General features: G+C 36.4%; 3 protein-coding genes across 6 annotated transcripts; 2 read left to right on the top strand and 1 right to left on the bottom strand.

Annotated features, from left to right (window-relative positions):
* The first annotated feature begins 4,195 nt into the window (after positions 1-4,195).
* On the top strand, positions 4,196-6,925 carry LOC132175493 (heavy metal-associated isoprenylated plant protein 30-like). The gene is made up of 3 exons (XM_059587458.1): positions 4,196-4,488; positions 5,575-5,650; positions 6,376-6,925. The coding sequence occupies exons 1-3, from the start codon at positions 4,351-4,353 to the stop codon at positions 6,696-6,698; spliced, it is 537 nt and encodes a 178-aa protein (XP_059443441.1). The 5' UTR covers positions 4,196-4,350; the 3' UTR covers positions 6,699-6,925.
* Positions 6,926-8,733: 1,808 nt separating this feature from the next.
* LOC132175400 (uncharacterized) lies at positions 8,734-14,392 on the top strand. Of its 4 annotated transcripts, XM_059587345.1 has the most exons (6): positions 8,734-8,874; positions 9,192-9,751; positions 11,065-12,821; positions 13,263-13,442; positions 13,605-13,782; positions 13,854-14,392. In XM_059587345.1, the coding sequence occupies exons 2-5, from the start codon at positions 9,205-9,207 to the stop codon at positions 13,779-13,781; spliced, it is 2,661 nt and encodes an 886-aa protein (XP_059443328.1). In that variant the 5' UTR covers positions 8,734-8,874; positions 9,192-9,204; the 3' UTR covers position 13,782; positions 13,854-14,392. The 4 variants fall into 4 exon arrangements, with proteins under 4 accessions (XP_059443328.1, XP_059443326.1, XP_059443329.1 ...); XM_059587343.1 differs by having other exon boundaries at positions 13,263-13,782; XM_059587346.1 differs by lacking the exon at positions 13,854-14,392 and having other exon boundaries at positions 13,547-13,662.
* Positions 14,393-24,902: 10,510 nt separating this feature from the next.
* Positions 24,903-27,078, bottom strand: LOC132173320 (B3 domain-containing protein Os03g0120900-like). Its single transcript, XM_059584782.1, has one exon. It carries the CDS (start codon positions 26,539-26,541, stop codon positions 25,387-25,389), a length of 1,155 nt encoding a protein of 384 aa, XP_059440765.1. The 5' UTR covers positions 26,542-27,078; the 3' UTR covers positions 24,903-25,386.
* Between the last annotated feature and the right edge of the window lie 289 nt (positions 27,079-27,367).

Raw genomic sequence — 27,367 nt, 5'->3', positions numbered from 1 at the left:
TCAATTAAGTGATAATTTTAGAGAAATATAACTTTACTCATATTTTTATGAACATTGATAGTTGTTGATAGGCGAAGGAATACCCGATCCTAATTGGAAACTTTTTGGGCGATAATTGCTGGTGCACCCACTAATTATTTTTTTAATTTTTTTTTTTTTTGAGAATCAAGTTTCATATTTTTTTAATTATTATTATTATATATATAATCCACTATTTAATCCCTCTTCAGCATCCACAAGAATGGCCCCACGTCGCTATCGTTTTAAGGTGGGGCGGCCGGACATACGCTTTCATTATTTTCAGTGCTTGGTATTCTTCAATCATCATTTCAGCTAAAATAGTCAAAAAAGAGAGGGAAAGATACAGTGGTGGCTCCCCTCTTTCAGCAGCAGCAGCTTCTCCTCTTCTTTTTTTACTTTTTAGTTTTAAATTTCAGATTACTAGTTTTTATATTTTTATTCCCCCAATCTCAGGGTTGATGAAGAAAATTTGTAGGCTTAACTTATTTTATAAAATTGGTTTAATAAGAGAGATATCTATTTCTTATAAACATGTCCAAAATCGAGATATCCATTCTTTATAAACATGTCCAAAATCTTGTCCACAAGACATGTGAGACTATTTTTCAACACCTTCCTCACGTGCAGGCTGATATTTGTCTTTATGGTCGGCTCCCAGGATAAGGAGTATGAAGAAAATTTGCGGGTTTAACTCATCTCATAAAATCGGTTCAATAAGAAAAGGTTGTCTATTCCTTATAAACATATCCAAAATTTTGTCCATAAACAATGTAAAACTATTTCTCGACAGTTCCGCCCATGGAATTACCCTTCCCGCTTGAACATCTTTTAATTTTTCTAATGCGATCCCCTGGCCCCATACATCATTTGATGACATGTGCTCTCCACTTCCACCCCCACAAATTAGACACAAAGGATCCTTAATAATTAAAATTTTTTAATAAATTTTCTTTAGTTGAAAGCAAATTATTGCACGCCTTCTAAAAAAAAAAAACTTTTACCACCCCCCAAGGATACGTGCTATACACAAAGGCACTGAAGCATTCACCTTAAGTGAATATATTTTTTTCTATAAGGTATACTTTTTACTGAAAGTTTCCTGATTGACATACCACTCCAAATTAATTGATTAGTTTGTGTATTGGGACTGATTGCCATACTGCCTATTCTTCGAGCCTCATCTCATTAAAAATATTCTTTAGGCACATTTCACCACCTAGTATATTCATCAATGAATTCATTGACTTTTTTTTTTTTTTTTTTTTTTTAAGCGAATTAGGAAAAATGAGTTACATGCATGAGATCGAACAACAACAAAAGGATGGACACCCCAACAACAATGCTCAAACGGTAAATGCAGCAAGGATACATAGAAAAATTCAAAATGACCAAACAGTAGGCAATAGTTTCATCTATGGCCTCAGAGAAACCATAAATAAGCCGAGCTTGTTCCTGAGCCGAACAAGGCAGTTCTAAAATGCGTAAGGACTTGATGAAGAGACTTACGCAATTAAGGCAACAGTCATTGTTAAATGAAAGTTGTAGGGATGGCATTGCATAAAACTGAGAAGGAGCCGCTGAAGGACTAGTCTCATATTTCTTGTGGACAAGATCTTGGGTATGTTTATAAGGAATAGACAACCCTCTCTTATCGAATCGATTTTATAAGATGAGTTAGGCTCACAAATTTATTCATGGTATCAAAGTCTACCATAGGACGAATGAAAGCCTACACTACTTACCCAGTGACAATGACAAAAAAAAAATACCGGCCTGCATGTGAGGGAGGGTGTTGAGAAATAGACTTACATTGCCTGTGGACAAGATTTTGGGCATGTTTATAAGGAATTGACAACCCTCTCTTATCGAACAAATACACACAAAAACAAATACACAAAGCAGCTACTACAGTGGATGATGAGAGGCGGGTGGAGGAGATTGGGTGGCGCAAGGTTGGCGAATGGAGGTTCAGCTAGTGGTGACGGGAAGCTGGGGAGCCGCAAAGGAGGGTGGGGAGGCGCGATTGGCCGCGGGAATGACGGGGGAGAGTAGATCGGGAACAAAACAGAGCGGTGGGCAACAGGCTAGGCGATGGGCGACAGGCTGGGCGACGATGCAGCAGCGCTTGGGACTTGGGAGGTTGAGGATGGCGGATGGTGAGGTTGAACGGTGACGATGGAGAGGAACCCGGTGAATGGCGACCATGGTGAGGAGCAGCAACCGGCCAAGAAAAACCAAAAACTAAAAAACAAGGGAACAGAAAAACCAAAAACAACCATTACAAGGAAACATGGAGGGGGGAGGGGAGAAGGGAAAAGGCAAAGCCTTTCCCCCCTCCCCTGAACGGCCGCACGAGGCGGCGGGGAAAGCCCCATTAAGGAGGCGGCTAAGGGAGAAAAACCCAGGGTTTTTTTTCTCCCTTCTCTCTCTAAAACAAGAGAAAGAGAGAGTCTTTAGCTAAAGATCAGTTCATTGACTCTTGCATCCATGTCCAACATCCTAACCCGCAATTGCACCTCAAAGGTTAACAGATTTAGGAGCCATTTACCCTCCTAAACTTTGACACTAGACCCATCCTCCACGCGCCACACGAGCTTTGCCTTTAGGAGACCCTTGACCCGCCATATGCTTCTCCATGCATATAATGATTTATATATAATTCTATATGTCCCCAAAGAGAATTCAATAAATTCTTTTGAATCTTAAGACAAAAATAAGAAATATTTTGAATCTTAAGACAAATATTATTTCACCAAATGAAAAATAGAATTCAAACAAGACGATTTAACTTGTTACAATATACATAATGACTGCACTTGGAACATATATATAGATATATATAACTTCAAAAGGCTATAATTCCTTTTATAAAAATCCCATTAATTAAAGCTCATTAAGTATAATTTCCTTTGGAAATTTAAAGATCATAGTGACATAATTATGGTCGTCGTACCTTATGTCATGCGCAGATAATTAAAACCTCTAGTATTAATTTCAGTGTGCTGCCTTTCCAACTGTCTTTTGGAACCTTTTACAAAAACAATGGAACTAGTAATACATATGTTGTTAGGAGGAGATCGATAGCATCAATTGATCATAATTTATATAAAGACATTCATTCTTTTATACGGTCTGTCTCCAAACTGTCGTTCGTGGCATTGACATCAAAAATTGTTTTCTCCATTATATTCATGATAAATTAAAGAATTAATTGCATACAGCTAGCTAGCAGAGGCGGCCTAGCTATATATATATATGTGCTGAAACATTATCTAAATGTTAGAAAATTAAGTTGGAAGAATAATCTAAGTATCGAACCCTCCATGAAATGTAATATTTGATCAGATAATTAACCACATATTCCTTTCAAAAGATGCAATGCATAATTGCATTAACGAATATATAGAGTTGAGATTTATCACGAGGAATATTACCTAATAATACATAAAATATTCTCCTAACCACGCTTAAGCTGAAAGAATCTCGGCCTGCATATTAAAGAATTAATTAATTTCCTCGAAACACAAAAAGAAGTTTCTGTAAATGGAGTACGGATTTTCTATAATTAATTAATATATTTCTGATGGTGTGGAGTGATTGCGGGAAGAATATATAATGCCCTGGCCTTATCGGTAAGAATTCAATGGTTCTCATCACTTTGTTCACTTTATTAGCTTATTAAAATCCCAATTAAAATACATCATCCGAAGATTCTCTTCTCCAAAGGATTATAAAAATGTGAAACATCTAGAAATGAAATTATAAGAAAGGGCTAGCTAGTTAATAACAATGTACATATATATGGGAATATATATATATATATACATATATGCTTTGTAGATAGATATATAGAGATATGAGATATTATTGCATGTTGTGTAGTGAACTCATTTCAGTGAAGATTTTTCAGAATCTATCTTCCCTTTGCATCAAAACCCAGCTAGCTAGCTAGCTTTCCTTTTTAAGCCAATCCATATCTCATGGGAGACAACCTGATCATCATATTCCCTTTGTGCGTACGTATCGGCTAGCAAACCCATGTCAGCTAGCTTGACCCACATTTGATGCACTAAGGTGATCAGGGATCGATTTAGATACCATTCCCTGGCTAAAGGGTCTTAATTATTTGGGAGACTTTATCTCCAAGTCCACTGAATTTAACCACAAGAAATTGCTTGCATGCAATAGTAGACAACTTTGGAATATTTCAGATGAGGATAGATTAAGCATTAAGGAAGGGCACAGAGGAATATCTTCTAGCTAGGGCTTGGCTTGGCTTGGCTTGTCCTTCTTCAATTCCCTTGTGTATTTAAGTCACCTACGCGCGCCATGGTTACCGTATTAGAGAAAGCATTTGGCTCCATCATATCTGCCATTGCACACTGTTACTTTCGCTATCGGGACATCCACAACTTCGACGACAACTTCAACCACAACATGCCAAAGGGTCGTCCACTCTCCTTGCAGGTTAATCCACTTTCCTAATAACTCTTTTTGTTTTCGATCCTTTGAGGTATCTCCCTTTGGCTTCGATCAGCTTTCACCATATATGCATGTTTTTCATTTTCAACTTGCTAGCTATGATGATCAGAAAACAACGCCATCTCTCTCTCTCTCTCTCTCTCTCTCGATCTAAGTATTTTTAATTTCATGGCACCATATATAAAGCATGTCATATCCTTTTTTTTTTGGTCTCTCATAAAAGATGAAAACAAGTAAAGAAAGAACAAAAGTGATAGACATACTACTCTTCTTATATCTTCATCTTCTTGTTTTTGTTGTTCTTCCTTCTTTCATAGCGTTGGTAATAGTACTATATAGGCCGATTGGCAATACAAATCATGTATTATTCTTTCATTTCGTCAAAGATTATTGTTTTTGTTAAAATAACACTTAAATTTACTTCTTCCTATTACTTGTTTTCAAGATAAAAGTTGATTTAACAAAGTATCATGTATGGTTGAATTATAACATGTTTTTGCAGGACATATATGATACCAATTTAATCATGATTTCAGTGATAAAACCGGTTACCTATGTTAATTAAATGAATGTAGAAACTATTATGTAAAAGATGTTACTCAAATTCACACGTGTCAATAATGAATTCTTTAAAGTCGGTGTAAGTTTTAATGGAGATCGAACATACCCATCTTTTGAACTAACTAGCTAGAAGGACCCACTTGTTTTAATAAAGAGTGGTATGTAGGATCTCCTTCCATGTCTCACTTTCAATGTTCATGTTAATCTCCTTTAATCACATTAATATGTTGTAAATAGCATTGGTTATAGAAACAAGTTGAAAAGACAATTAATGTTCCCAGCCTAGTGAACAAAAGAATCTCTGACGACAATAAGATTAATTTATACATAGCTTTTCTTAATCCCCTAGCTTTAATTAGTATAAAGGTCTCTAGAAGAACAAAAGGAACAAAGGAATAAGAAGAAAGGAAAGAAAATGTGAATACTTTTTATATATGGATGGAACTAAGCAGCATCTGTAATCCGTGTTATTCCCATTCCCAAAGTCCTAAAACCGTGTTTGCTTTCCAGACTGTGGAGCTCAGAGTAAGGATGTGTTGCACTGGCTGCGAGAGAGTTGTCAAAGATGCCATTCACAAGCTTAAAGGTACATCAATTTATATATATCTAGCTTTTTCTTTTTCTATAATCACATACTATAATTAATACTATAATCGCTGTGCTTATGTAACACATCAATTATCCACTTCCCTAATCATGTGATATTAATAGTGATCTTTAGCGATTAATCCAAGGGGCGAAGTCATACACTTTTCTTGTTCAATTCATTCTTGTCAAAATTACTATGTTAAACAAGAAATGCCAAATGAATTAGACAAGGAACTTAATTCTTGTTTGATATAGTACTTAATTTGTCCACTGTGATATATATAATCGTTAATTTCATGGAAATCCCATTCTAGGATACAAAGTTTAACACACCAAACACAAATTTAATTAAAGTTACACGGCTTAATTAATTAAAAACCAAAGTAAAAAGTAATGAAAGGAAAATGTTAGGTGTTCTTCTAGTATTTTTCTAGTGTTCTCCCGACTGTGATGTGGCTTTTAAAATCACTAATAGATTAAAAGTCAATAATGATAATTTCAAATTAAACAGTGATTTTAAAAGTCACATCACAATTGAGAGGACACCAAGAGAATACTAGAAGAGCACTTAGCATTTTTCTAAATGAAATATGCAAACTTGAAAAATCAGGAGATCGATCGAAGAAGAGAAAAATGAAAGAGTACTAGCAGCTAGAAAAGAAGGAATTTATATATACACTTGTAATATATTTGGTGATGATATATATATATACATATATGCAGGGGTTGATTCGGTGGAGGTGGACCTAGAGTTAGAAAAGGTAACTGCGGTCGGGTACGTTGATCGAAACAAGGTGCTCAAGGCAGTGAGGAGGGCTGGAAAGAGGGCTGAATTCTGGCCATACCCGGAACCACCGTTGTACTACACATCCTCCGATCGCTATTTCAGAGACACTACTCATGAGTTCAAAGAGAGTTACAACTATTATAAGCATGGCTACAATCTCGGCGACAGGCATGGGACCATTCCGATTAGTCATCGGGGAGACGACAAGGTCAGCAACATGTTCAACGATGACAACGTCAATGCCTGCTGTCTCATGTAATTCAGTAATTGTAATATATAATATCTCTGACGACGTGGAGCAGCTAGCAGTACCATCATCATCATCATCATCATCGATCACGCATGTGTAATATCTAGAGGCATAATTTGTATGGTCGATCTGGATGGAAAATCATGATCCGGCCGTCAATCTCTTTATGTAAAGCTTTGTTTGTTTGTTTCTTATAGCTAGGAGTGGGGAATATATTCAATGGAACAGTTATCCAAGAACTCTTTGCATGCAATTGGTCTTTTTTTTGGGAGTTGTTGTTCTTATGCAATCAATATATTGTGTAGTTTCTATGACTAGCAATAGTGACAGCATAAAGCATGTGCTTATATGGCCCTTTCCAAAAGGGATATATTGCTTTCTCTCTTCGATTATTGTCCTAGAATAATCTAGATAGTGGTGATCATAAATAGTAAATACCATGGTTTTCATTGGTTCTCTTGCCTTGCAGTGAAATATGATATATTCTTTCCATTTTAAGGGAAATGAGGAGAATTTATGCTATGGTATATATATATAGGTGGCTGCTTTAAACCCTCATGCATTTTAACTTTTTGCCTCGTGCCTCAATTTATATTAAGCCTCCCCTAATGGCGTTAACACGTCATTTAAAATTTTTGAATGATGTTACAATTTATTCATCATGCTTATGATAACGTATACACTATTAAATGTGTTAAATCTAATCCAAATTCTCAAATAAATCCTCTCCATGAGATTTTCATGTCATGTATGTAAATGAGGAATTTATTAATTCTAATGAAAACACCCGATGCATATGATCAATGTGTTAAGGGTATAATAATAGAGGTATTTTAGATTTAAAATACTTTAGGATAATAGGTTATCTATATAGATATCATTAGATTATTTAAATATTAGAGATAAGTATTAGTTAGTATAATTTAAATATTAGGGATAAGTATTATTAGTAGTTTATTCTAATTAGTCTTTTATTTTACTATGCATTGTAATTGTCTATTTAAATACATCAAGCTCATTAATGAAATGAATGAGAAAATTAATTCTAAACCTTGAGTTTGAAAATGATTTTTTAGGTTTTCTCAAAATCTAAAACATCTAAATTCTTTGTAAATCTAAGGTCTAGATTCATTCAAAATCTATAATATATTCCATTACGTATTCACGTAACACAACGTGTCATCCACACTCGTATACTTCAAAAGGATGTGGTATTGGCCGGGTAAAATGAGCCCCTGAATGTGGATGGGGGGAGGTTGGTAGGAAAGATTCTAGGAGCTCGGAAACTTAATTGAGAAGGCAAGAAGGCAGCATGGTCTGTATTCTACACCGTTGGATTCTCGAAGGACTTGGGTCATGCCGTCATGGTCAATTAATCTTTTTCTGTGGACCCCATCATACATACAAATAATGAATATCCCAACTTTTGTTTTGTTTAAATTTTAAAACAATAAAAACTTTTGACTTATATTTATTTGTTGCATCGTCCTCAGAAATGCAGCATTTTACACTTCTCCCACCCAATTTTTTATATTTTTACATGCTGGCTCACTCTTCTCTCCCTCTTTTCATTATAAAGTGTGTTTGGACCTGCAATTTTGTAGATTAAATGTTCATTTTTAAAGAAAATTTTGGAAGAGCTCCATTTGTAAGTGCATTTGCAAAAAATTTGCAGTTTGAAAACATGAAAAAAATCTACATTTTCCAACCGGAAGCAAAGAAGTGAATTTTTGAAAACACACGAATTTAAATGGAGAAATTACAAATTTAAAGACCAAATCACGTTTTTAACAAACATTTGAATTAGTTTTTTAAAAGAGGTAAATGTTGTTTTAAGATTAGAGCCATCATATATCCATAAGAGTTGATTGTAATAGTTCTTGAGAGGTAACTCAATCGGCTAAGAATCATGCTTTATGAAACAGATGTCACTAGTTTAAAGCTCCCTCATTTCTTGTACAACATGTAAAAAAGAAAAAGAAGAAAGAAAAAAGAGAGATAAGAAAAACCCTTGATAGAAAGATACAAACGGGTCTAAGGGTACCAGTGCAAAAGAGTTCTCTAAGACAAACGCAGAGCAAAAAACTGAGCGTCTTTGTTCGTCGTACACATTCCAACAAGCAGCTTCAACACCCTCAGAGCCAATCAGCATCAAAGATCGAGGAAGAGCCGGTTAACTTGCTTGGTAAGTTCAGAATTTTTTTTCTTCTCATTTCATTCTTTAAACCCTTTGATAAGTGATTTGTACTGTAATTCAAGGCTTTTGCGCCATTATCGATGATGATGATGATGCTGCTTTATTGCTATTTGATTGATATAATATCTTGACCTCTCTGTGCTCATATAGTGTACAATGAATCCTACTTCTTTGGATACACAACACAAGAAGAAAACATAAGAAAAGAAAGGCCATGGTTCTTAATCACTTGTTTGTTCAAAAAAAAAAAAAAAAAAAGAAAAGAAAAGATTTTGTTTTGATCAGTTGGGTCGCTGTGTTTTCAGATTTTGAAGAAAAATGGAGGGTCACGGAGATAGAGGGTCTTCGACATTGCAGTCCCGTTTGTCACCTTTAGCTCCGCCCTTCAATCCCCAACCCACTTTGAATTTGTTGGCCAATTCATGCCAGCAACCTCTTACTGCTTCACTAGACCATTCCCAGAGTTCTGACCCTTCTTTTTCCTCGCTCGATTCCTTTTCTGATCTCAAGTTGGATGCTTTTCAAAATTATGGCCATCAGTCCGATATGGAAGTCACGGATTTGCCATATGATAATCCCTCTGGCTTTGATTTTGATACGCAACTACGTAATTATTCGCAGTACCCATCATTAGCATTGGAAGGAAATAGCATGTTTGCTCTCCCTTATGAGTCAGACTTTGATGCCATGCCATTAACCAAGTCCTCAATGCCTAATCTCACCCACAACCTGTCGGGTTTTGGCTATGTTGGCCAAGGGGCTGATGGTGGTGATGGGCCATCCAATGTGGAACAGGACAAGAGGAGGGATCATCAATTCTCCCGGAAGGAAGGTTCAAGACCATATGAGAGCTTTCTAAAACAAGGTATCTTTCTCTTGGAGAATTCCATAGTAACTTTGACTATGGTTGAACCTTCTGATCCTCAAGCTTATAGTTGAAGTCGATCATATTGTATATTGATTATGTTGCGATTCATTGTCTATGATTGCTGTATTCTGTCTTATTGTACAGGCCACTATAGCTTAGTGGTGTCTTGAAAAGTAAAGGTCTGTAGTTTCATTGATTTAAAAGGAAAATATTTCTCTTTTACTTGGTATGTTACTGATGCAAATAATGATTTCAACTTTTTATGCTATTTAGCTGAGTGCAACAACATTTTCTTTATGAGATGAATGAATGCCTTTCTTGTAAAGTTTTTTGTAGTACTTACCTGCGCCAGTTGTGTAGCTTTAATCTTAGAACGATGTGTTTCTCATTATATCCCTTCATTTGGAACTTAAAGGCATCTCTTGGCGGTGAATCTAACTAACACGGTTTACTTGATTGCTATAGTTTTTTTTTTTTCCCTGTAAAGTGATTAAGTTATTAGTGTGCATAAATTATATGAGAACACTTCTTCTAGTTTTAATTCTATTCCACTCGCATTTGAAGCAAGGACTACAACCAATTCAATTGTCTTATGATGTAGGAGAAAATTGGGAGGACTCCTTGGGGGGTCCTCTTTGCTCTGTGAACATGTAACCACAAAGTATTAGGAGAGACTCTAATTACCATGGAAAAAAATATTTGTGGTGTTTGATTTATGTGCTAGGAGATGGGATAGAACAAATACAGGCCATTGACACCTAGAACTAGGTCTTGGGATTTGAAGGGAGATTTGAGTTTTTCATTATCTTAAATATGTCTATATCTATAATTAGGCCTTCATTTTGACTTGCATCTAAATTACTAATTAAGCAACACAATACATTGGGGAGACCTGGAGACGCCCAGTAATTTCCTAACAACTGCCTATAGATAATTTTTTTTCTTAGAATTGGAATGACAAAAGAAAATTATGAAGTATGCACAGACACTTGTCTATCAAGAATCTTGATGACTTGCCTTTAATGGTCCAAAATTATTCTAGTAGAAGAAGAAAAAAAAAGAACAGAAAATTTCAACCTAACTTTTGTCCCTGGACATCAGTGCATCGTGAACTTTCTTCTTCTTGACAGCCTTCTGAGGCAATCCTTCAATAGAATTGGAGAAATTGATGATATGAAGCTACGCAAAGATTACTAGGAAACGGTAACAATATTTTGTGACTGACAGCCACACAAAGCCTTGCATTTATTAGATTTTTTTTTATATATTTTTTATTTTTTATATATTTTTTTATTTTTTTATTTTTGCAGGAAAGCATCCTGCTGAAGGGTTGAAGCCTAGCGGTGAATTTTCTAATTATATGCATGAAAAATTAAATGGTACGATCATAGGAGGAGATAGTCAAATCAAATCTAGGGGCACTGAGGGAGTAAATTCTGAATCTTTTCCAGATTCTCAGGTCACCTCTTTGAAATTTTCAACATCATCAGATATTTGCTCTGCTGCAACAATTCAAAACATTCCTCATGGTCAGTGGTCATATGCAATGCCAGTAGTGACTTGGAGCAGTTGTAATCTGGATGTTGATTCATACAAGAGATCCTTCTCACAAATTGATTCTTTGTCAGCTGAACCTACTGTTTCTCCATCAAAAAATAATTCATTGCCAGCTCTATCATATGGATCACAAGGCACTTGCACAACTGTTTCACCCCTTAATCCTGTTTTGGCAGTGAATTCTGATTTTCTAGGCACCAATGCACTTGACAAAAATGAGAATTCTTCTGTTTGTAATCCTGAAGAATTCTATGGGCTAAATGGTTGTAAGCCATGTAGCCTAAAAAAGCCGCATGTCCTCCTTAATGGCAAAGGCAAAGCGGTCTGCCTAGATCAAAGCTTGATAGGAAAAGGTAATGAAAGAAAAAGTGACAAGTCTATCTCTGATGATGGTATAGATCCCTTGCTCGTGATCAAATCTGAGCTGCAACCTCATGCGATAAAAACTGGTGCTTCTGTTGAAAGTTCTTCTAAAATACTGGATGAGAATGACTCTGATGTGGATTCACCCTGTTGGAAAGGTACCCAGGCTTGTCGATCACCATTTGGAGTTGCTGAACCTGTATGTTCAATAAATCTTGAAAAGGAGTCTGAAACAAGAAACAGTTTGAATCCTCTGGCACCTCATTTTTTTCCTAGTAATGCTAAAGGAAGCATAGATTACCATGAAAATGAATGTCGTAGAAGTGATTTCTCATCTTTCAAGACAGGTGAATCTTCAGCTGTTTATTTATCATCAAGAATGCTTAAAAATATGGATTCTACCAAAGTGGGATCTCATCCTTCTGAATTGAGTAATGGAATTGGTGCGCAATGCTCTAATGGTATCTCTGAAGCGAAAAAGGAATATGCTTTAGTCAACTCGAGAAGTAGCTCTTTGATCAAGTCTTCTCACGTGGTTCAGCCATCTCTTGTGGAAGATTACTTTACTTCTAATGGGAAGCGTGTTATTGGGGCAAATGCTGAAGGCTCTTTGAAGGGAATCGAGAATGTTGTGTGTAGTGGTTTAACTAGCGTGCCTTTCCTTGCAAAGGAACATGCCCTCAGTCCAACTTCTGGAGTTGCTCGTTTTACTGATCTTAGTGAAATGCATCAGGATGCATGGACAAATGCTGAAGGCTCTTTGAAGGGAATCAAGGATGTTGTGCATACTGGTCAAACAAGGGTGCCAGTCCTTGCAAAGGAACAAGTCAGTCCATCATCTTCTGGAGTTGGTCTTCTTTCTGATCTAACTGAAACACATCAGGATGTATCTAAGTCTTTGTTTACTCCTCCTAAAATAGATGTTCCGAAAGTGATTAATGCAATGCATGATCTGACAGAGTTGATTGTACAAAACTGTTCAAATGGTTTACACTCATTGAATGCTTACGAGCATGACATAATTCAGCGTATAATCCATAAGCTTTATGTGTTTTCCTCAAATAGGGTTGGACAAAGGATTTCAATGCCTGAGTCAACTCCAACAGGCACTCCATACTGTCCTTTTAAGCCAACAGAACACTCCAAGGTATGGCAGGTGTGTGTGTGTGTGTTGTTTGATTGATTGTTGTGGATCTTTTATGTAGAATGTGAGTCAATTTGACAAGAATTAAACCCTACTCTCCTTTGAGATTACAAAGTACACTTTCTATTTAGATTTCTCTGGCATGTTAATAGATTTTATTTAATGTGCCTTTTACACAATCTACAAGGAGATTTAATTTGTTTTACACTTGGAGGGCAATAACCTTCATTTTTCTCATTTTTGGGGGAACTGTTTTGTCTAATAGTTGCTGATGTTGATTAGTGGATAGATTTCTGAATCTAAAATGGTTAAAAGTAATGATTATGATCTTTATAATCATCACTTTTATTATTAATCGGGGTACAGGGGGATGGGAGAATTATTCATACACAGAAAAATGCATATATTGTTGGATTAGGAGAACCTGAGTAATGTACTTTTCAGTGCTCTGACGTGGAACTTAGACTAGCATGGACAAAGACAATGGCTGTTCCACTTGAGCCTGACTATCAGAATTACCATGAGGCACAAAAGAGTTTTTATACTGTGTTCACTGAGAAAGGGCTGGATTCTTTTTCTTCATGCAGTGATGTATGGGCCGAGAAGGGCAATGACATTATCCAGGTATCATTAGTTTTCCGGATGCTGACAGTTATTATATTAGTACTTGATGTCTTCTTTACCTTTCTTTTATTTTTTTTCTCATTTCTTTTTCTTGTGGGGCGAAGGGAAGACTTGATGTTTAGAACTTGCGGTGAAACCAAACCCTTGCATTCTTTATCTCAGATGCAGGTTATTGCTGATGGTCTGACAGAAAAACATCAGTTTCAGGAAGAGATGCATCCAGAAGCTTTACTGTATAGGAACTTATGGCTTAAGGCATTGCATGCCCTGAAATATAAAAGTTATGCCTTGAGCATGAAGCATGATGGGATGGATGGATGCAAATCAATCAAAAAATAAGGTGGATTACTTTCCCTTGATCCTGAACTTTTTTCCCAGTTTTATAATGTGACCCTTTTCCTGCTCTCTCAGGTGTTAGGAAAGCTTTCCCAGAATTACAAAAAGGTAGAGAGAGAATGATGGAGTTCCATAATGTTTCACCTCAGCCAAGCATGGGTTATAACTGCTAGAAGCCAAAGCTACATATTCTGCACCCATATATAAGACTGGTGTTAGGGTTTTGTTTACAGATGGCATAGCTTACATTAGGGAGTCGGTGTTTGTTTAAGATGTATGGAGTGTCATAAGTCATGCATGGATGGCGGAGACACCGTAGGCGGTATGTTAGAAACACAGGGCTGAAGCCTCATCTTGAAAAGTTTGTTTCTTCAGGATCTTAAAGATGGAGGTGACAACCCCCTGGCTGGAGATCGATCTTTTCAATGACAAAATTGGAGGCTGTTGTAATTATGAAATGCAACACCATTGTATTTTTTGTTCAATGGTGAAAAGAGTTTGACCCTCAGTTAATATGTTATGCTTATGTAACTGGTTAACTGTAATGTGTGAAGAATAATTTGTCTTGGGTTTGAATGCCACAATAAAATTGGGTGCATCAAGTGGTTCTGCTAGTGCGGCAAAAGTGACGACTCAAATTGTAATTTGCACTATAAAATGAGTCCTAGGCAGCATTATGCCATGTGAATATTCTTGCAAGAGGCATATTTCTCTGATGCTATGCGTGCATTTAGGTGCGGCAATTCGTATCCTCGTGTCATGTTCGGGTCGCGTTGAAACATGTGTATCAGATTATATAAATCAACTTAATTAAATGAGTTAAATCTTTCAACTATAAGTTAATAATTTCTCTGTTTTTTTTTTTTGGTGGGTTGTTTTAGAAAGTAAAAGCCCTAAATTTTGCTTGTCAGATTTAGATTATGTCAAGGTATGAGTATAAAATTATATAAATTAATTATAATGTAATTTATTTAATTAAACGTATTAGATCTTTCAACTTTAACATGTTAATTTCATATTAAAAATTATCAACCCAAATGGCTTGTATGCGACTTGGTCACATGAGCGGGCGGCTTTCTGCCCATTACTTTAGGCCAGAGGGCTTCGCTGAATTGAATATTTGGGCCGAGCTTGGATTGAGTAGTACTGAAATAGGAACCCTTATGGCATTTTTTTTTTTTTTTTTTGTGGGTCCATTCAAAGTCCGTTGGACCTATGAGTCCATGACTACGTAGCAGGAGCAGGTAGTCTTCTTCTCTTAAAATTCTTTCTTTCGTTGCAGGGCGTAATGGCAATGAGAAATTAAGTTTGTCAGCTGAGCCACGTACAACATGACAATCACCGTTTTCTTTTCACTTTTATTAGCCATATTCATTACATTTAAACCAAAAACAGTTTAATTAATTACCTAATAGGAAATGTGTTGTTAAAGACATCAAATAAAACAGAAAAATGGATGGATGTTTTTAATTCTCTTTGAATCAGTCTTTCCCCTGGTCTGGTCTTGGTCTGGATGCTTAACAAATTAAAGTGGGTTAAATGTAAGTGGAGCCTACTACCGTACGTGCTAGACTTGCTAATCTCTTGTTTGTCAGGTTAACTACTACTAATGAAATATATTCTCACGTGTACGTACTTTTTAAAATGATGTGTGTGTGTGGAATGATTGAAGGTATGTGCTAGTAATTAAGGTTAGCTATATATTACAATATCTTTGCTCCCTAGCTAGTAGAATACCTCTGCTCAAGTTTTTATTTTTGTCTGAGTTTGAGGATTATAAATGACTAATACTATTTAATAGACTGTTATATGACCCTCATATAACTTAATAACGGTACCATATTGTTGTTATCGTGCATAACAATGATGAATAATATAGAATCGAAAAGAGATAGATTAAGATAGAGTCGAGATACAAATTTACATACATGATTTGATAATGTGCCTACACGTCCACAGGAAGTGCGGCTGTATTTTTACTATTAATGATACAGGGTTATAATATAACATATATATATATATATATAGGAAAACCCTAATTGTACAGACGTACGTATTCCCTTCATTCACTCCGCTCGTCTATTCGGCCAACCAATGATGCATGTTCTAATTATTATATGAGCTACTAGTTCCAACACATATAGCTGCCAAAGATGGATGATGAAAAAGAAATGTAAGAGCAAGAGGTTGAAGGGACTTGTTATGTGTGGTTGGGCGAGTGGTACCACATTTGTATTTCCCGAGCGGTGTGCACATGAAACATTGAAGCATTTGCAGGGTTTGATGCCATTTTCGTACGTGTGTGTGTGGAATGATAGAAGGTATGTGCTAGTAATTAAGGTTAGCTATATATTACAATATCTTTGCTCCCTAGCTAGTAGAATACCTCTGCTCAAGTTTTTATTTTTGTTTGAGTTTGGAGATTATAAATGAGTCATGACTAATGCTATTTAATAGACTATTATATGACTGTCATATAACTTAATAACGGTATCATATTGTTGTTATCGTGCACAACAATGATGAATAATATGAAATTGAAAAGAGATAGATTAAGAGAGAGTCGAAACACAGATTTACATACATGGTTTGATAATGTGCCTACACGTTCACAAAAAGTGCAGCTGTATTTTATTATTAATAATTAAGGATTGCAACATAACATATATATATATATAGGAAAACCCTAATTGTATGGAAGTACATATTCGCTTTATTTACTCTACTCCCTCTACTCAGCAAACCAGTGATGCATGTTCTAATTATTATATGAGCCACTAGTTCCAACACACATATAGCTGCCAAAGATGGATGATGAAAAAGAAATGTAAGAGCAAGAGGTTGAAGGGACTTGTTATGTGTGGTTGGGCGAGTGGTACCACATTTGTATTTCCCGAGCGGTGTGCACATGAAACATTGAAGCATTTGCAGGGTTTGATGCCATTTTCGTACTTGGAGAAGGAAGTCTTGGACAGCCCATGTAAAGCCATTCTTCCACGACGAAAACTGACAGCTCATGGGAAGTGGGGACAACCCCGGCCCGTAGCTTGGCAATTCTGGCGTCCTTTTACCAAGGAACACCCACAAGTTACGACTAATATTTGCCCATTTCTAATACGATCATGTCTCTCTCCGTATGGTTCACATGCATGTATATGGTCCACACCACATTCCATAATTACATGAACCAAAGCGATAATGTTAACATAAATGGTGAATAAAGCATTGTGGTAGGAGAAATAAGGCAGGTTGGTAAAGTAATGAAAAAGAAATCAAAAGAAACAAAGAGGGGCTATGTAGTAGATCGTGAGTGAAGACAAAAATAGGGGTGGGGGGAGACGAAAATGGAAAGGAATAGAGGAATAGGGGGATGGGCAAGTTGGTCAGGATTTGCATAAGTGCAGTTTTTGAACACTTTTGCTACCTTAGCATCAATCTGGGTACCCGGCCGGCAATAAATGAGGGAGAGCATTGGGTGAGGACAAATTTCCATCCCATCCCATGCCATCCCATCCCATCTCTATCCCCATTCCATCCAGGTGGGGGTCAGAGCAATTTTGCAGTCAGGCCCACTTACTCTCACACCCTGTCCCCCTATTTTCTTCATAATTTTTATATATTTTTATTTACGGCTGTAGTAAAAAGGGGTGTGCACTCCATGAATATGCATGACCAGTAGCTATCCATCGCCCGGCCCCTTATAATTACGGTTGTTTTCTGGGATCGGCTGCCACCCTTTGCACTGTCATTGTTAATGCTCTGTCACAAAATATGAAAGCCGTAGCTGTACACTGAGCAGCAGCCCCACCAGCTTTTCTTCTTTTGCCTTCTTTTTTTCCCTCTGCTTCATTCTGCTGCTGCTTCTTCTATCGTCCATCTTTTTTCTTCTTTTTCCCCTTGCTTTCTGCATGTACAGTCTCTGAAAATAACGACATCAATAGTGAAAACCCACTTCATCTCAGCCCTTCCTTTTTAGAGATTATATTAACAAACACCCAGCTCCAGCTGAGCTGGATATATATATATATATATATCTCCCCCAAATTTTACTTTTCCGAACATGGAATGTTTACTGGGTAGAAATAAGGAAAGAAAGCATATTTATCTTCTTTTTTTTTTTTTTTTTTAACCATCAAAAAAAAGAAGAAGAAGATAATCTACAGAATACAGCCAAAGGGCCATGGACTGTGAAAGAGAAAGAGTATCACGGGAATGTGGTGCATTAAAACCAAAGAAATATCAACGTGGTCCATGCATTCTAGGGAGTGGGAGTAGATTGCACGCGTCCTGCGTAGCCCAAGTCTTCCAAGAGAAGAGAGAGAAGAAAATTAAACGACGAAAACCACTTTTTCTTTTATATTGTTTATATACAATTTGCTACTTTTTATTGTCGTCATTGATTACGCCTATTAACCCTAAAACCTACACTCTCTGTTTAGAGTGGGGACTTGTCTCCATTCCTTCAGGGCTCGCACGTACGATTCTTGTTTTGCTTCATAACTTTTTTATTTTATTATCCTTTACTACCACCCTAGTTTCCCCACTCCCATCCCCTGTACGTAAAACTTTGGATCGGACTAGTTACAAAATATCTCATTTTCTCCTATATATATATATATATATATATCATACAATCCCCAACTTTACTTACTCTAAATCAACATGCCCATATTAAACAAAACCATATATATAATTAATATAATCATTTCGGATTCCAATGGAATGCAACGAGACTGTTTCAACACTTGTCCAAACAGAACAAGACCATCCCATAATCTCATTACAATCAAACTTGTGACTGAATGCTTACTAATTAATTTGCAGTCCCATTTAGAAGAGAGAGATAGGGTTTTCACTTTTCATAATTTAATTTATAGTGGGTGCGGGAAAAAATAAAATAAAAAAAGAGTCAAAAGTGCAGAAAAGATGTAAGAGGATCAGAGGAGTTTCCATTTGCAACTCAAGAGTCGATGGGATTGTAGTGCAAGATTTCGTTATGCTTGTCTGGTCTGTTCCTTTGTCCATGGGCAGCCCGGTATAAATACTGACTCTGCCGGGATACTGATGCCTCTGTGCCTTCACCTGCCTGCCTACAATTAGATTCTAGATGCTACACCTACAACCAAAACGGGTCCCCTCTCTTCTCTTCTGCATATTTATTTATTTATTATATATATATATAATATATACGTCGTGATTGTGCGCAAACAGTGTATATTTATTATATAATACGTACAAAAGAGTGAGGGAGGTTGAGCCTCGAAAAGGATGACAAAGTGAAATGACAAAAGCTATGTTTACTCTTCTACCGAAAGGACACTTCCTAAATACCATGGATTCGGTCATCTTTCTTAGAACAGTACACTAAATATGCGACTTTTGTCCAACATTTTTTTTTTTCTTTCTTTTTTGTCAATAAACTTTGAAGAAGATCATTTACGTTTGTTTTCTTGAACTACAACCCTTTCATTTTAGGGGGGGTGGGGCGGAAGATGAACTTTTGTCGTATGCCATGTTTTCACGCTGATCAACGATAAAACACTAGCTAGCCAGAACAGAGACTGGCGTCTTTGAAAAATCAATTACTATTACCCCACCCCCACCTAAAAATAAAAATAGTTAAGCGTAAGGTCGGCGGTCTACTTTAATCTCTAGCTCAATTAATCTTAAAATAAAATCTATTAGCTAGGTACATTAAAAAAATTTTGAAAATGAGAGAAAATCATTCTATTGTTAATGTTTTCCTTAAACTACTAATTGTGTCAAAAATATCCCTTAAGACTAGCAAAATACAAAAATGATCATAAAAAAAGTTTTCAATTACATAAAAATATTCTTATAAATTCAAGAAAATATAAACTAAAACAAAAAATTAAAAAAATGAAGAAAAAACCGAGGGGTGGCTCGGCCAGTACTCCCTTTGGTCATATTTGAGTCATTGGGGGTGGTTTGGCCGATCCATCTTTTCAATATGACTTAAAATTTATAGGGAATATGAAAACACATGAAGGAAATAGAGAAAGATACAAATTAAGGTGGTTTGGCATATAGTCTACATCTACATACTAAAGCCTCAATAGGCTATATTTTTTTGATTTATAATTTGAGTATACTACTCTATTTATAGAGATTTACATATGATTTGAAATATTTCAAATATAATCATATCCTTTAAATCAGGGTTAACAAAATATTATCTCAATCCCTTGATTTAGGAAATACAAATCAATATGATTTATTTCCTTAACATGCCCCTACAAGATGAACGGTTCGTTAGAGATCATTGATCTTGAACATCGAGTGGCTGGAGTTGATGGCGCCTGATTGAAAGATCGGTTGCTCTTGAACTTGAACTTCGGTAACTGTGACCGGAATTTGAACATTGACAACTTTTTGGCCAAAATCAGTTGCTTTGATTGAAATTTTGACATCGGCAACTTTTGGCCGGAATTTTGACATCAGCAACTGTGGCCGTAATGAGCCAACTATTGGCCACAAGGACCAAAACATCAGCCACTTTGGGTTTCTTTTTTCTTTTTTCTTTTCTTTTCTTCACTTTTTTTTTTTTTTGTTTTTTGTAGGCAAGCAATGGACTTCATAAATCATTTTCTTCTGTGATAAATGTTAATTTCAGAGAGAAAACAATTAGAGGAGAGAAATGAAGTAAAGAAAATAAAAAATTGCAATCTAGAATCTAACAATTGGCATTAGCCTGTTTGTTGACCTAAGCATTAAAGTTATATCTCACCGTAAAATTCATGTTCTGCTCCGGTTCCTTCTATACAATTTAATCATCCCTCGATCGGTATGCAATTTATATGTACCAAACTAATGCTTACTAAAGCTTGATCCCAAGTAACAATTAGTTAATGACATCGATTTAGTTTTGAAATCAAAGATAAAAATGATTAACTTGCTGTCTAGAATTGCGCTGGTGGGTTTCAATTTACAAATATTTGCAACGTACTCCTTCATAAATTAATGCAAAATGAGGAAGTTGGGTTGAAGATAAAGAAAAAAGGAAAATGGACAATGAAGCTTAATTTCATATTTAGTATCCCTAAAGTTCAAGTTCTCATGGATGATCATCATTTTTCCGGAAGAACGTACACCATGCATGGCGATGATCAGGATGATACGTTGTCAATATCTACAAAATAAAGAGATGAAAATAAGGAAGTCAGGTTACATCCTACACTTTTTTTGATGGCTTGGACCAAAAAATGTAGTAATTACTGGAATTATTCATTAATCCCTCGGTCTGTGAGTCAAAACATTATTCAAAACACTTTTTTTCTTCTTCTTCTTCTTTCCTTTTGATACCAAAAGAAAGGCATGTACACACATTGATCACCAGGGCAAGAAATGAGCTTTTTCATATATATATATATATATATATATATATATATATATAAAAGCTTGTTACCAACACTCATTTCTCTTCTTGAACTTTCGCTAATTTTATTTATAATATTAGCTTAGTTTTATCCTCAGTTCAAAGTTAAAATACTTTAGAAGTGTCTTGTTATACCAATTACCATGCACATGTTTTCATTAAATGAGTCGCTTCCTATCTTATTTTTGAAAGCATTCCCATCAGATCTCATTCTCTCTTCCTCCTGTCCAAATCATAAATAGGAAAGCGCATTCTCTTTTTTTTTGCCTCATACACATCTAAAGAATAAAAAAATGCCTTTTGTTAGCCTGAAAAAGTATGAACCCATAGATTAATTTAACATTTTTCATTTGCAAAAGAGAACAAGGAGAAGAAGAATAACAAGAAAAAAATATAAAAATATAAAAAAAATAGACGGAGAGATAAATTCAGAACAAGAACAGCTTCCTAATTAGACTAGCTAGAATATTGCCACAATTAGAAACTGACGTGAGATAAAATCTACAGAACTTTTATAAGTACAAATCTAGAATAAAGAACTTTTATAAGTACAAATCTAGAATAAAGAACTGTTTATGAAAAATCTAACTATCAATTATCCGTGCTGCTTAATATATAGGTGGGACTTGCATGCATGTAATAAAGTCAAGAATCATCCGAAGACAATGTCCTAGCCAACTTTAATGATATTGTTTACAGCCTCAGTGTGTGTGTACCCTAGCTTGGAATATAAATGAGAATAGCAATCAACTACACAATGAACAAGACCTAAGATATATACATTCATACCTTTTAAGGCACCTACTAACCTTTTAGTATATATACTGTTTTTAGCAGCCTCTCGTCTACATATAGCGCGCTAGGGAGTAACTCTAACTAGCCCTTAGCTAGGCCCAGATTCAACCATACATTTAAAGGGATATGAGATTCAAGATCTATCTTTTGCTAGCTAGCCATAAAAATAAAAAATAAAATAAAAAAATGGTGGCATATTCCTCTAATTTATACAAGTATGTGCATATGTCCTCTCCACCAAGTAAAATAGGAAGAACAGAAGTTCCCAAGAAATGAAAGCGGATAACTTACCAATTTGAAAAAACTCATCAAATTATAAATCTTGTGATTGAATGTAAATGCTTCCACACTTCACAAATGCAACAAGCTAATTATTAATGTTCTAGTTTACTAAATTAAAAAGGAAACAAAAACATTTAAGGAAAAATGAAAAGTACCTTATAGTTTTTACACTTTTCGGATATTAATGCCCTAATTTACTAAATTATAAGTTGCATCTTTACCCTTTTGGATATAATTTTTACCTGTGAATCTGTGATTTGCCTAAAAAAAAAAAAAAAAAAGGAATAAAACTAGTAGTACTAAACTCATCTCTACAAACAGCGGGGGATCGGAAGACATCTCAAAATGCTTTAGTGATTCAGTAAGTATATGATGTTTCACCTTTCGAAAATGGTCTCCTCTCCTCTCCTCTTCTCTTCGTATTTCTATATAATGTTTGTTTTAATTGAATCCTTGTATAATATTCTGTAGTTTCTAAGGATTCCCCTCTAATGGTCTGTTTGAGATTGCGTTTGAGAAGCCTAAAAGTGCTTTTAACACTTAAAGAGTCCATTTGAAGACAAAAGTACTCGTTTGGTAAAAAAATTAAAAGTGTTTTTAAGGGTCTAAAAAACCTAAAAATTGTCAAAACGTACTTTTAACAAAAGCTTAAAAATAAAGTTTTTGCCCAAAAACTCTTTTTGACTTAAAAGCTCTATATTTCCAACGCAATCTCAAACATGTTCTAAATGTTCTAGTGTACTAGTATATAAATTGGCTCTTAAGCAATGCCACAACATGACACAAGAAGTCAACATGAACACATTTATTATCATTCAATATTCATCCAAAAATATATGATACAATTGACACAATTAGTTAGATTGTTTTCAAAAGATGCAAATCAAATTCAAATTTTCTGATGTCATCCAAAAACATTCAAATTACCAGCAAGTAGATATATATCATGAGATAAACAAAACTCAAGTAGGAGACTTCTTACTTAATTAAGAGTTACGATGAAACAATCGACTAATTGTGTCCAGATTGATGAGACATTTTCATCATAAAATCAAAGCAAGACATGGTTCAACTAACGTACGTGATGAAAGATGAGTTTTGGAGTAAGGAAAGAGGCAACATAAATCCAGCAAATGAAGCTTTTTTGAGAAAAAATAAAATGCTGCCGACAGTTCTTAATAATATAAAGAGACATGAACCACACATATATACATACTACAGGCCAAAACAAATTACCACGTATTTTCTAAACATGGTGCATGCCAAGCTTCCAAGATCTTACCTTTCAAGCAAAATGCATGCAATATATGCAACACAGCATGTCGAGATCAGTAGCAATATTGCATAAACGTTTGGAGTACTATACGTGGTTGTGGAAAGGGTTGGTGGCCAGTTTATAAGTGTGAGGAAAAGTCTCACCTCTTGAACTAGCTTTTGAGATTAAGATAGGCCCAAGACCACCAACAATTTTTACCACAATTTTCATACAAATATAGGGGACAATTATATCTTAATGGTGAAAAAAACTTAAGCAACAAAATTTAATAGGTAAATTAATTGTCCAAGACTAGTATGGTAAGTGCCATATAGACCGTTAGATCAATTTATAAGAGTCTTGTAGTATAAAAGTTATTGTATTTGAAACCACACAGTGTGTGTGTGAACACGTGAGGGAGCTTTTAATGTGACTAGAGGTTCATGCATCAATGTTGAGTGTCATTCGACATATGGCCTTACAAGGTTGACAAAGACTCTAGCCCTTGGAAAATTAGTGGAAAAGTTTGGTGCTTGGCTGTTTATTGCAACGATCGACATGGGCTTGATATATTTAAAAAGTAGTATATATATATATATATATATATATATACATAATGATGATGATGAAAAAGAAAGAAAAAGAGAATGACAAGACTATAGAGGAACACAAGCCCATAAATTCTTCGATCTATCAGATATGCGTATACAATCATGAGATTACTGTACGTTGAAAATGTACACAACTAATGCAAGTGAATTTTGGTTAGCTGTAATTCATTAAGAAAAAAAAATGGTTAGCTGCTGTACTAGTACTGCTAGTGTCTTAGGCCTTCTAATTGTCTTCTGACACCAAAATCGCATTCAACTCAAATGAAGGAAGCTAGAAAATTAATTATAATTGCTTAACGCGAGAGCATATATATATATATATATATATAGGGGTGAAGATTGAGATGGTTTTTTCTGCAAGAAGAACTTGGAAGAGTAGTGCACGGTGAATTAAGAAGGGGAAAGGTCGTTTTGGCGGGACTCCATTTAAAAAAGGGGAAAAAAAAAAGAAGCAAAACAAGCAGGAATATATTGAAAGAATTGAAAATAGATATACATATATAGAAGAAAGATAAATATTGGAGAGTAAAGATATAGTTATCCTACCTTTTAAAGGCTGAGCAATCTTTATCTGCAAAACCTGCGGGGCATGCCCAGCGAAGCAGCGACAAGAACAACAACCTAGCTACCAAGGTAACAAACAAAACTTCAATTGCATCAGGTCGCTTGCACTGCACAAACTGGTTTGATCAGCGGTCAGGAAAAGTTGTTAAAAACTTAATGAACATGAGAGAGACAAAAGAGAAAGAGAGAGAGAGAGAGAGAAAGAGTAGTTGGTAGCCAAAGAGAATAAAAAGACGTTCGGAAATAATATTTCAGTGACAAGCCATGGATGGGATACATATTGGGGAAACAAGGCCCTACAAATCTCTGGCAATGATGATCTACCTCTTCATCCAATATATAATATTTATCTATATATATATGTTTTTTTTTTTTTTTTGGTTATGTATCATAAATATGTTTTATACAAAGTTAATAAAAAGAAGACAATTGGATATAGTGAGAGTGTGACGACTTCTCTATCTCCAAGGGCCTCTTGCTTATGCTAGCTGCTAGCGCTAGGTAGCTAATCCTTCAAAACCCACCACCGGCCGGTGCCTTCTGAATTAAAATCCAAAATGGTGTAAAATCCTGGCATTTTTTTTTTTTTTTGTGGGTCTTCACACTCTTCATCATGAGCATTAACAAACAAACTAGTTATCGAATTAAAGCCAATCAATCAAGGATGGATCTTTTTGGGTGCCTGCAGCTTAATTTCTCGATCTCTTAGATGTTGAAATCCAAGGACATGGATGCCTTCCCTTTATTGAGCAAGTCGGTGGGCACGGTTGGCATTGGTGTGCCGTTGTAGGGCCTCAATTGGAGACCTGATTGGCCGGAAGGCTGCAAAGCCGCCATAGTAGCATGGGGAGCTATTGAGGTGGACGACAATATGACATCGCATGCATCCGATTCCGATATGGGGCAGTCCATGTTTACCCCAAATAGCCTCAATCTCTTTGCTGCAACTTTCCCTTGTACCACCGGCACCGACTCGAACACCACCGGTGGCTCAACCCCCCTACTCCGCACCTGCAGTAGTTGTTGTTGTTGCTCTTGGTGGTGGTGTTGCTGTTGTGCTGCCGCGGATCTCAGGTAAATCAGTGAAGGGGGGTTTACCATGTAATTACAGCAAGCAGCAGTACTAGTGCCGTAGCTGTTGCGGTAAGGATGATGAGGATGATGAGGATGATGAGGATGATGATTGACATTGTTGTTGTTGTTGATATTCAAGTGCAAGTGGTCCCTCGGCCGCATTAGCAAATTAGGAGCATTATTGGCATTACTCCACTGCGTGGGGATGGGGCGGTGGAAGGAAAAGTAAGGATGAGACAGATTGGGAAGCGAAGCCATGGGGTCGGGGGCGTCGGGGCGGCGCCTCCAATCAATGTAGAGACGATCTCTACCGAGGTCGCCGAGGCCACGCTGGAAGGACACGATATCTCCGGCATCGAGCTTCTTCTCCTTGACGAAGCGGCTCCAGCCTTTGGTCATGACGTAGCTCTGGCTACTGTTCCAGTAAGAGTAGCGGAATCTCCAGGGCTTTCCATTTCTGTCCTCGAAGTTAAGGAGGAGGCCTTTCTCGTTGGCGGAGGAGTCCAAAGGGAAGTACTTCTCGGCGTGCTGCTTTGGGATTACAAGGCGATTCAGTTTTCCCACATCGCTGGGAGTCACTACTTTGTCAAACATGTGCTCTCTCTCCATCACGTTGATGCCCTGGGATTCGTCCTCGTTTCTCGGGGAGGACTCCATCATCAGCTTGCCGCCGACTTCGTAGGAAGAGGAGGAGGAGGAGGAGTAGAAGGAGAAAGGGAGCTTACCTCTCATCATCTCCTGACCTTCTTCACAGGAAAACCCTTCTCTATGTGAACCCAAATCCATGTTTCTCACCCACCAATTTCACCTTCCTCTCACTGGATCTGCAAGATTTGAAGTGACCCGATTAGGAAAAAGAAACAAATTAAAGAGGGACCAACCCTTCTTTCTTCTTCTTCTTCTTCTTCTTGTTTCTAAGAAGAAAGATTTTAATTAAGTCTGATGTTTTCTAGCTAGGGCTGGGATTATGCAGAAAAGCAAAGAGAGAGAGAGACCCAAGAGAAACAACACAAGGGTAAGGGCAGCTCTCTATACAATGACGGTCGTCGGTGCATTCTTGTTTGACTAACAAGACTCTAACACCGAACTAGATGCCCCATGGACGTTTCAAAGAGTGCAAAATTCCTCTTGTTGTTGACCTTGGGAAGGGAGAGACTAGACAGAGAGAGAAAGAGAGAGAGAGAGAAAGAAAAATAGTAAAGGCGTGGGCTGTGATTTTCTTACAGGGTGCCTCCCTGGAAGCTTCTCAAGTTAGGCGACTTGATTTCTTTTTTCTTCCTGAATAAATTCTTTCTTTCTTTCTCTCTTTCTCTCTTCACACACACACACACACACACGCAGAGAGAGAGAGAGAGAGAGAGAGAGAGAGAAAGTATACGTAGGGACCCCATGTATTATCTGGTTGGGCTCATGTGAGCTTGTCCCTGTCATCATCCTGGGTGGTACGTATTCACACTCTTTTTTTATTTATTTATTTTTAACATTAACATTATTGAACATAGTTTCGTTATGAGGCCCAAAGAGCCAGCTGTTTTGGAAGGGCACGAGAGCTAGCTAGCTAGCTTGTAATTGAATTCCCCAACTAGGATTGGAGGACCATTTTAGTTTTCTC

Source organism: Corylus avellana, chromosome ca3 (genome assembly GCF_901000735.1).
Source record: "Corylus avellana chromosome ca3, CavTom2PMs-1.0".
In the NCBI taxonomy this organism is placed as follows: domain Eukaryota; kingdom Viridiplantae; phylum Streptophyta; class Magnoliopsida; order Fagales; family Betulaceae; genus Corylus; species Corylus avellana.
The sequence above is the reverse complement of the archived record's forward strand: the minus strand, read 5'-3'. Positions and strand labels throughout refer to the sequence as shown.